The sequence below is a fragment of the Anas acuta genome, chromosome 32, assembly GCF_963932015.1.
Source record: "Anas acuta chromosome 32, bAnaAcu1.1, whole genome shotgun sequence".
NCBI lineage: Eukaryota > Metazoa > Chordata > Aves > Anseriformes > Anatidae > Anas > Anas acuta.
In genome coordinates, this window is record NC_089010.1 from 710,975 (window position 1) to 721,062 (window position 10,088).

Sequence of the window (10,088 nt, forward strand, 5' to 3'; positions counted from 1 at the left end):
GCGGAAGGGGACAGGCAGGGCTCCACAGTGTGCTGAAGGGTGTTCCCCGGGGCTATGGGATGCGTTGAATGGCAAGAGACACGAGAGCAAACGGGGGCCTCGGCAGACCCTGAAAGGAGCCCGGTGCCCACAGGCAAGCTGACTTAAAGAAAAAGGAGTCCACAATCAGTAACCTTGTAAGCGCTGGGCAGAACGGGGGGTAATCCCACCAATGACTACCTGACGTGGCAACTTGCCTTGCTTATCTACAGCAGAGTTACATAGGCCTGAAGTTTCACAACGCGCCCGTACATATTCATAGCCTGTCCCCGCTTCGTCTTAAAATTAGTCCCAAGCAGTCATTTCCGGAAACTCCTCCCATTTCTGCTTGCGCAGTGTGTCTTGGTGGCACACACGTGGTGGCACGCACCAGGGTTAGCAAAGACACTGAGTAGCATCCTAGCTTAATGCCATCAGCGCTCTATCTCGACTCGATGAGATTCCCCCACCTCCCTCTCTCCAAGCTGCCCCTGTGCCCCTGCAGGGGACACCCGGCCCTCCCTGAGTCGGCAGCGGGTCACAGAAGGGCCCTTTGTGACATCATCTGGGCACTCCCCACTGCTGCGTATAAAAGCCAGAGCAGCCAGCCCCGGCCACCCAGTGTCCGGCACGGCTGTGACGGGACAGGGCAGGAGCACGAGGCTGCGGAGCAGTCCCCGAGCATAGCCCGCGTCTTCACACAGCGCCGAGCCATTTCTGTGAGATTGCCTCTTCTCTACCCTCAGCCCGTAGTATGGAGGAGAGACGACCACCCAGTAGCCCCATGCTGGCATGGGTGGAGGCCGAGGCTCGTCAGGACAACACAGCTCCCAGTGAACACCATGAGCACGTCATGGAGCTGCTGTTGAACGGTGAGCGAGGGATCCCGTCAGGGGGAGCAGGGCTGGGGCTAGGGAGCGGGGGGGCCAGCAAGAACACCCTGCTCAGCGTCAGGACCAGCATGGCAGCCCAGCCCCCGGACACCCCCAGGGAGGTTGTGCCAGGGGAGCAAGCACGGGGCTGGAGGGAGGCCAGAGCTCCTTCCTCTCCTCCCTCCTGCCTTTGGCCACCCTCTACAACCCTCCTTCTTCTCCTGCCTTCTTAGAAGCTGACAGCTTAGCTGTCTACGAGAAAGAAGAGGAGAGCTTGTACAACATTCTGACCTTCGTCAGCAGCACACAACAGGTAGGTGTGGCCTTGCCATGGTGGCTGTGCCTGTGTCTCCTGAGGGTCGCGCAGCTCTGCTGCCAGGATGCTGGCGGGCTGCTGGCGAGGCAGAGCTGCCGCCCTCCAGGAGCCCCGCACAGCCCTGAGCCCCTCGAGGCTTTGGTCCTGCTGCCGGCCATGGGTCTCCCCTCTCACACTCCCCGTTGGTCTCTCTGCCACCCGGCTGCCAGGATAAAGACCTGAAGATGAAGTTCCTAAGGAGCATCATCAGCGTGTGCAGAAGTGCCAAAAACTGCGACCTGTGGTGCGGCCTCGAGGACTTCTGTAACAAATACCAGCTGGCAGAGCATATTAAGGTGATGGGACACCCCCTGGAGGCTCTGGGAGGGGTGCAAGGGCAGGCTGTGGGGACGGGACTCTCGAGGGCTTTGGCGGGGGCAAGCGCTGCGTGGACACTCAGCTGCCCCTGACGGCCTTGGGGCCATTGAGAAGCCCCGCCAGCAGAGAGCTCAGCAGCAGGGAGGTGGCAGGGCGGCCCTCTGGGTGCCACAGCTGGCTGGGGGCACTGGGGCTCCACCGGCCCTTCTGACCTGGACCAGCTCTGCTGGCGCTGCCGAGCTGTGCTGCCCGGTGCCCGGTGCCATCCCGGTTGTGCTCTGCAGGTGCTGCTGGATGAGGAGCCCTTGGATGTTCTGCACACAGCGGTGCAGCAGCAAGCCATGCTTGCACTTGGCCACTTGAGGTACGTGCCCAGCCCCTGCTCTGGCCCTGGGCCTGGCTTCCAGGCTTCCCCTGTCTAGGCAGCAGCCTGGCAGTGCCAGCCGCGGGGCCGCTGCTCGCCAAGCCTCGGGGCTTCTGGAAGGTGGAAGGCAGTCCCCATGGCAGGGACCGAGGCCCCGCAGTGCTGCGTCCTCCTCCCTGAGGCCCTGAGGCCCTGCTCCCAGCACCGTGACAACGAGGCCCCTTGCTTTCTTTGCAGCTATGTCAACTCAGTGCTGGAGGGCAAGAAGAAGAGCATCCTGCTCGCCTGTTTCAGCAGTGTCTTCTTGCTGCCCTCACACGAGCATTTGGAGTGCGAGAGCCGCATCTACTACTTGAGGGTATGCTCTGGGAGAGCTCTTGGAGCACCCATCCCTCTGGGTTGATCCCTGGCTGCTCTGTGCTGAGATCTGTGCAGATCCTGGCAGAGGGAGAGGGACTGGAGATCCACTGCCACCCCTTTGTTGTCCTTGCAGACCCTGGATGCCATGGACCGCATGCTGAGGCTCTTCATCAGAAATTCTCCCCTCTCCGGCTTCAGTGAGCTCCAGGACATCTTGCAGGTCTGCCACTTGCCAAGAGCAGTGTTCCCAGGGGCGCTTCCTCACCCGGAGGGAATTCAGCATCCACTCCCATCCAGACAGACCCTACTTCAGTGCCACGCACAGGCAGCACAGGGCAGGAAGGGTGCCCGCCTCCCTTGGGGGAACCGGAGGCTACCCACTGAGGTCTTCTGGCAGCCCCGTATCCCCTGGCTGCAGACCTTTCCCCTCCACAGACTCCTCCTGTGTCGGAGAAAAGCCTTGCCCATGGCACTCCTGGGCTTCCTTTGCGTCTACACAGCGGCAGGAATTGGACCCCTCTTCCCAGGCACTGCACTGGTCACCACTGGTGCTGCTGCTGTCCACCTGCCTCCCTGTCCGTGGTGCTTTCCTCCCGAGATCGGAGTGCTGCGGGAGCCCAGCACTGATGCTCCTGCTTTAGCGGGCATCAGCTCCCAGGGCAGACCAGCACTTTCTCCCCTCACAGATTCTGCTGCCCTTTGCCAACTCCCACAGCGAAGCTATTTGCGAGAGGGCCGTGGGGAGGGCCGCGAAGCTGACCAGCTGGCTAGCCACACGCTTCTCACCGGAGGTAAGGAGCCACGCACCCCTCCAGCCAGCCCACCTCCCCTTCCCCGCAGACCACATCAGCCTGCAGCTCAGGGGTGCTGCCGAGGCAAGCCCGGCTACAGACCCTCAGCTAGGGCTCAGCCCTGAAGCAAGGGCCTTCAGCCCTCCTTTGCCCATGGACCCCGAGTGGGGGATGTTCCCAGTCCCTGAGAGCACTCTTGGGAGCCAGCTCTGCCCCCCGTCCTGTGCAGGCCTCAAGCGCCCAGGGAGCACGGTGGGAGAGCAGGCATGGCCAAGGCTGCTGACTCACCTGGGAGCCAGCCCTGGGCACACTCTTGGCTCCAGGACTTTGGCCCCAGCTGCCTCCCACAGCACTTCCCTCCTCTCTCTCTCGCCCAGGACCACAGCGCTGATGGAGGATACACTGAGTGCAATGTGCCGCTCCTGGGACAGTTGGTGGGATGGCTCCTCCTGTGCCACACTTGCGAGAACAGGCAGATACGATGGGAGGCTTCGGATGCTCTTTATTACCTCTACCAATTCATCCAGAAAAACAGTAAGAGAAGCTGTGTTGGGCTTCCTTCCCCTCCAGACACAGGCACTGCCTGAGGCACTTGCTTCTTCTCCTAAGTAGTGCCATGGAGCGCTCTTGTGGAGACCTCTAGAGCGGTCTTCCTAGAGAGAGGATCCCTGTATGTCCCCCTCGTATCCCTGCACTACAGCGCTCCAGCCCTTCGAGCCACCCCCCACACCTCAGTTAGGCCAATAGCGTTTTAGTTGTGCGATTTGCACGCAGGGCTCTCGTTCCTTTGCGTGTCCCAGGCTGGGAGCATTTGCATGTGTACCCCTGAGGCACACGTCAGCCCTTGCTCTCTTGCCATCTCCGTTGCTCCCATCAGCTGTCTGCCTTTGCTTTCCATCTCTGTCCAACACTGCCTCCCTGGGCTCTGCAGCATCTCCGCCCTCCTCAGCCATTCCTACTCAAAAGCTCTTTTCACCACTTGGTAAGCCTCCTAACAAAAGTGGCTTGTCCTTGTGAATCTTCTTCTTTTTGTCCCCCTCCGCTGCCGTGTTTAGGAAGAACAGCGCCAGAAGCTAGTCAACAGCCTCAGGGGAAAGCTGAGGCCATACCGAGGCTTCCTTTACCCACTGCCACGGACATTGCCACGGTAATGAGTTCCTCCCTTCCTGGCACACTTGTCCCAGCAGCAGCAGGAGACTTGTGGGAACACAGGGCTCCAGCATCAGTGCGGCTGGTGTGGCCTCGCTGTTCTGGCCCGCGCGGTCCTGCTGTCCCTGAGTAGGGCCTTTCCATAGGCCTCCCAGCAGCAGTTTCTCCTGGCCCTCCTGGCCACCAGCAAGCCCCGCATATCTCCAGGGCCAGCACCCTGGGCCCGTGCCTCCAACCCTGGTCCCTCACCCCGAGGGCTCTTCTCAGCCCCCACCACGCAGGGACTGCAGCCCCTGCTTCCTGCTTTCCCGTGGGCACTGCTGCCAGCACGCTCAGGCATCTGTCTCCAGAGCTGCTCTCACCGCTCAGTTCTGCAGCACCATCGGGGCACTTGCTGCAACGTGTCTTACGTCCCTTCCTCCTTGCAGAACTTTGGAAAATACCTCCAGCAGTCTCAGAGGACAGACGTCATCCTCAAGGTCATTGAAGCCCTGAGAGACTCCAACACATACGACAAACAGGAGGTCAGCGGTGTGCTGCACATGGCCATCGAAGACCCTGCCTCCTGGCTGACCGACGTAAGTGGCCTGCAGTTGGATTGCCCTGCCCGTTAGCCCATGTCAGGCCCCGCTTCCTCCCTCCCACGTCCAGCCCTCTCAGGCACCGCAGGCAATCCCTGGAAGCCATCCCAGAGCCATGGGAAGGGCAGTTGTGTGAGTAGTGGCTGAAAGTACGTCTGCACTCCACTTTTGCCTCTCCAGGTGCCAGAGATCGTGAGGTGCATCTACAGACACGTGGAGTACATCAACACGGCATCAGCCCGGCGCAGCCTGGACATCCTCATCCTCTGGCTGGCCAACCAGCGGCCAAGGGAGGTGGCCAGCACCCTGCTGCAGATCTCGCCATCATCTGACAGGCATGCCAACCTTCAGGGCTTCTTGTATGGGAGGGGAGGGGACAGGAGACTTTCCGCCTGACACATCCACAGCAAACTCCAGGGCCCTGCTCTGCGTTTCCAGAGCAGGGCCCTCCACGCCGCCATGCTTTCCAGCCGTGGTTCCTTGGCCACAGCCAGGGCAGCCAGAGCTGAGCAAGCCAGCCAGGATCCCTGCCACCACAGGGAACGTCATCTCTGCCCTCTCCTGCTTGCCTGGACAAGGCTCCCAGGGCACCCCAAGGGAGGGGGGCGGCAGGGCCAGGGCTGCAGGACAGCCTGGGGCCTGCAGGGCCTGTGCAGGCCACGGCGCTGGGGCGGAGTGTGCCCTGCTGACTGAGTGCTCCGTCCTTGCAGCGCTGCCCTGGCCATGTGGGAAACCATGTTCTCCCAGAACCAGACAATGGAGAATGTCCTGAGGGAGACACTTGGCGTGCTCCAGGAGCAGAAGCTGCGCGGGCTCCCGGGCTTCATCCCAGAGGACAACTGCATCCCTCACTTGGCGGTGAGTTACTGGACGAGGCCTTGCTCCTCTTCAGGGCCGTGTGTGTGCCTCTGCCCATCTACCCCCAAACTGGCAGCTCCTTCAGGACGTCCGTGCGGGAGGAGCAGGCAAAGAAAGGCTGCTGGGTGCTGCCAGGCACAGGGCACTCAGGGGCCCTGCGGCCCTCCACAGCCCCAGCTGCCCCTGGCCTGAGGCACCGGGAGAGCCAGGAGCTGCCTGCAGCCCTGCAGGCTCCGACAGTCTCTCAATGCTGTGTTCCTTTCAGCTGCTGGCCCACCCAGATGTTGGAGAAGACGACTCGGAGGCCCTGCGCCACCTCCAGAGGCTCTTGGAGCATCCCAACCGAGTGACGTACTCGGTGGTGCTCAGCGCTCTCCTCCCAGCGTCAGAGACACCTGTCACGGTGAGCAGGGAACACTACTGTGAAGGCCGGTGGGCCTTTGTCCTGAAGGTATCATGGCCTGCTCCCGGCCAGCTGGGAGGGCTCTGCTCTGCCCGCAGCTCTGTGGCGCAGAAGAAATGGCCAAGAAATGAGCTGGCCATGGAGGGGCCCAGCGGCTCTCTGGGGAGCTTTCCATGCATGCCGTGTACCTTTTGGAGCAGGTCCGAAAAGGGGGCACAGAGTCTTTGCTCAGCTGCCCTCCTTTTCCTACCCTTGCTCCCCTCACATACGCAAGGGCTGCCCATGGCCATCGCCTGTCTGCTGGCTGCTGCCCGCTGCGACTCTCGTGCTGCCTCTGCGCGAGCAAGATGGCAGCCTGGTGCTCTGGCACCACAGGCTTCTGGCCAGGGTGGCCTTTCATCGTTTCACCAAATGGAAACTCTGTCCTTCCTCCAGGCAAGAAAACTTCCCGTGCTGCTGCCAGGCATCATTCAGGGCCTGCACGTTGCCAGGGCTGACACCAAGATGAAGGCCCTGCTTCTCATCCGAAACCTGATGGATCACGTGAAGAGGAAGCAGGCCAGCTCCATCGCTCTGCAAGTGGCTGGGGACATCCTGCCACTGTTTAACGATGTAAGGCTGCTGCAGGACCTGAGCCCACAGATGGGCACTCTCATGACAGCTGCCCCCCGTGAAGGAGGCCTCTTACGTTCCCTCTAGTGGGGCTGCGTCCTTTCACTGTGGCTACAGATCTGGCCACAGCTCCTCTGAGCACACTCTGATTCTGTAGCACCTCCGTTCACGTCAGCCACCCTAACGCCCCTGCTCACCGCGGGCAGGGAGCAGCTCTTGCTGAAGTCTTCCTCTCTTCCTCCCTACCAGGAGTGCAGCCAGCTGCAAGAGCTCTCCATCTGCCTCTACAACAAAGTGATGCAGGCTGTGTTGTGGAACCACAAGAGGCAGCTGAAGAAGGTCGTGAAGAGGGGCCTGCTCCCACTCTTTTTTCACCTGAGTGACCAGACCCAGAGCGTGGCCAAGGTGCGTATGGCATACCTGACTAGAGGGACTAGCAGACTGACACCACAGGGGTTGCCTGGGTGTCCGGGGCCAGGGCTGAAGGTAATCGGGCACTTGGCATGTGTGTCCCTTCGGGGTGCAGCTGCCTGTGTCATGGAGAATGGGGGCACAGCTCCCCTCCTTCCTTATGCCAAACGCAGTTCACACTCACCCCCCACTGCATTATCCCACCGGGGGCTGGGAAAGGCCTGCAGCCCAGGTCCCCTTCCCTGGGCTCTGGTGCCATCTCTCAGCCTCTGCTGCTCTGCAGGCCTCCCTGGAAGCCCTTGTCACCGCTGCAGACTTCCTGAAGCAGGGAAAACTCAAGCACCTGGCGCAGACAGAGCAGACCTGGAAGATCGCAGAGTACTTGGTAAAGACAACAGCTCTCTCCATACCTCAAAACCCCAGCCCCACAGGGCTCGTGGCTGGGAGATGGGAATGGCCTGAGGGGAACGGGGGGTGTTGGCAGGAGGGGGTGGTCTGTCCAGCCGGGCAGGGTCTGCAAGCCCTGTAACCTTGCGCTCTCTCCAGCTCGTGCAGGACAAAGGAAAGGTGGAGAAATACCTGCAGCAGAGCCTGCCGTACCTGCAGCACACTCAGGTCGCCTTGCGGGAGGCAGCCGTCAGGTTCATCGGTGAGCCACAGCCCCCGGGGTCCCTCTTTTGTCAGCCTTTAGCAGCCCCAGTGTCCCTAGAGTCCCCCCCGGGACTGGGTCCCCATGCAAGTGGGCCTGGGGGCAGCCTCGCAGGCTTCTGACAGCAGCTTTGTGCCTAGGTCTTGCCGCGCAGCACTGCAAGGACCAGAGCGAGATGAAGATCCATGAAATCTGCAGCAGTGAGTGAGGGCAGCGGGGTGTGGGTCCACGACCGGTGGGGCAGGGGGCATTCACCTTTCTCAGAGGGAAGGGAAAAAGTTTGTATGGCCAAAAGCTCGGCTGGGGTTGAAGCTGGCCAGTACTGCGCTGGCTAAGAAAAAGGGCTTTTCTGGAGTATGTTAACAGCAAAACACGTCTGTCTACAACTTCCTTGTGACGGGGAGCAGAGAGGGAGGCACCGAGCTCTCCTCTCAGGCGACCGGTGATAGGAGGCGAGGGAGTGGCTTAAAGCTGGGTCAGGGGATGTTCAGATCAGATTTTGGGGAAAAGTTCCTCCCTGAGAGGGTGGTTGGGCACTGAAGCAGGCTCCCCAGGCAAGCAGGCATGGTGCCCGAGCTCGCGGGTGTTCAAGAAGCATTTGGACAAAGCTGTTGGATATGTGGTGTTAAGTCCTGTGCCGTCCAGTGTGCAGTCAGGAGTTGGGCTCAGTGATCCCTTCCAACGCAGGATAGTTAATGATTCTCTGACCCTTGGTCCCTCTGTGTCTTTGCGGGAAGTGACGGGTGGAGGGGTGGCAGGCTCTGCCCGCAGTCTCTGCAGACAGGTGGGTTTAATTTCTGCTCTGTTTCTCTCCATTGCAGTCCTCCGGCCCTTGCAGAATGACGAGGAGGAAAGTGTTGTGTCTCTGGCCACTCAGACCATCTTCATCCTGACACGTCCAAGGGAGCAGCTGACATCGAGCTGGTGCCGGCGGGCACTGTGCTGCTGCCTCTCCTAAGCCAGGGAGAGGCACAAAACCTTCAAACGCCTGCATTCCATTAAAACTCCAACACCACGTGCAGGGCCGTGGAATCCTTTGCATGGTGTGCTGAGCATTCCAGCCTCTACCGTAGTGGGCAGCTGTAAGGGTTTTAGGTGGTGTGGTGGGGAATGGCTTAGGGGCGGTGGCTTATGGAAAACGGACTCCACAATCCATAAGATTGTAAAATAGGTGTGTTTATTCAGCGCTGGGCGGCACGGGGGTAGTCCCCCTGTGAGAAACAAAGTTGTGTTTTTGCAGTACAGAACTAATTTTCTGTATTGCAAGGTAGTTGTGTAGTCATAACAAGGAGAAATGCTAAGTAGATGAGTGGACGGTAGAAGGCCTCGCTGTTCCAAAATAAGTTGCAAGCTTGAGACAAACAGGATGAGCAGTATGAGAACAGTAAAACAAAGATCACAAGACCTCAACACACAAGAAGGGAGAAATTCAAGGGTTGAAAACAAGAAAAATGGTACATATATGGTATAGAGGAGGGTCGAGCAGCTTGTGAACCTGTAGTACTCTGCCAATGAGGAAACAGGGGAGGTGATCAGGTGTCGGGTAATAGGGAATAAAAGGTTAGGATTTGTTTACTAAAATGCGCTCCTGATTGACAGGACGCCCGCCCTTGCAATCGCGAATAAAATAGCTTCACAGAAGATTCTGTCTAAAGAAAGTTATGTGAGATTTTCCTCACACCACCAAGGTCATGCGCACCTCATGCGGCAACTTGCCTTGCTTATCTGCAGCAAAGAGTTACTAGGCCTGAAGTTCCACAACGCACCTGTACATATTCACAGTCTGTCCCCACTTCGTCTTAAAATTAGTCCCAAGCAGTCATTGCTGGAAACTCCTCCCATCTGCGCTTGCGCAGTGTCTCCTGGTGGTCGTCATCAGGGGTCGTGGGGATGAAGGTTGGTGACTCTTCCTCGTCACTGCAAAATAACATCATCTTCCTATCCATAAGCATGCTGTAAATATTACTCACTTGAAGAAGAGCTGCATGCAGAAAAGGCACCTACTACTACATAGATGGCTATACTCTCAAAGATCCTAAAAAAAGCTTCTTGCTTTAGGTAATTTGCACAATGTACCATGGCTAGCAAAGACGCTGAGCAGCATCCTAGCTTAATGCCATCAGCGCTCTTATCTGTGCTTGATAAGAGGCTCCTAACTCCCTCTCTCTGTCCCCCCATTTCTATATAGTTAGTGCATTCATTTCTAAAAAGGTAGTAAATTATTGTATTCTCCTAACTCCCTCTCTCACTGACCACCTCCCTGGTGCAAATGGGAGGAGTTTCCAGCAATGACTGCTTGGGACTAATTTTAAGACGAAGCGGGGACAGGCTATGAATATGTACGGGC

At 58.9% G+C, this 10,088-nt stretch overlaps 1 protein-coding gene across 1 annotated transcript; it reads left to right on the forward strand.

The window, feature by feature from the left end:
* The first annotated feature begins 1,359 nt into the window (after nucleotides 1–1,359).
* On the forward strand, nucleotides 1,360–7,026 carry LOC137846395 (maestro heat-like repeat-containing protein family member 7). The gene is made up of 12 exons (XM_068664314.1): nucleotides 1,360–1,541; nucleotides 1,848–1,927; nucleotides 2,165–2,285; nucleotides 2,421–2,507; nucleotides 2,974–3,078; nucleotides 3,456–3,612; nucleotides 4,134–4,225; nucleotides 4,656–4,805; nucleotides 4,989–5,666; nucleotides 5,932–6,069; nucleotides 6,505–6,681; nucleotides 6,931–7,026. The coding sequence occupies exons 1-9, from the start codon at nucleotides 1,431–1,433 to the stop codon at nucleotides 5,202–5,204; spliced, it is 1,119 nt and encodes a 372-aa protein (XP_068520415.1). The 5' UTR covers nucleotides 1,360–1,430; the 3' UTR covers nucleotides 5,205–5,666; nucleotides 5,932–6,069; nucleotides 6,505–6,681; nucleotides 6,931–7,026.
* The last annotated feature ends 3,062 nt before the right edge of the window (nucleotides 7,027–10,088 follow it).

Coding starts and splice junctions, on each gene's coding strand:
- LOC137846395 (XM_068664314.1), top strand. CDS start 1,431: ATGAAGTTCCTAAGGAGCATCATCAGCGTGTGCAGAAGTGCCAAAAAC. Junction 3,613..4,133: donor CCAATTCATCCAGAAAAACA/GTAAGAGAAGCT, acceptor TGCCGTGTTTAG/GAAGAACAGCGCCAGAAGCT. Junction 4,226..4,655: donor CTGCCACGGACATTGCCACG/GTAATGAGTTCC, acceptor TCCTCCTTGCAG/AACTTTGGAAAATACCTCCA.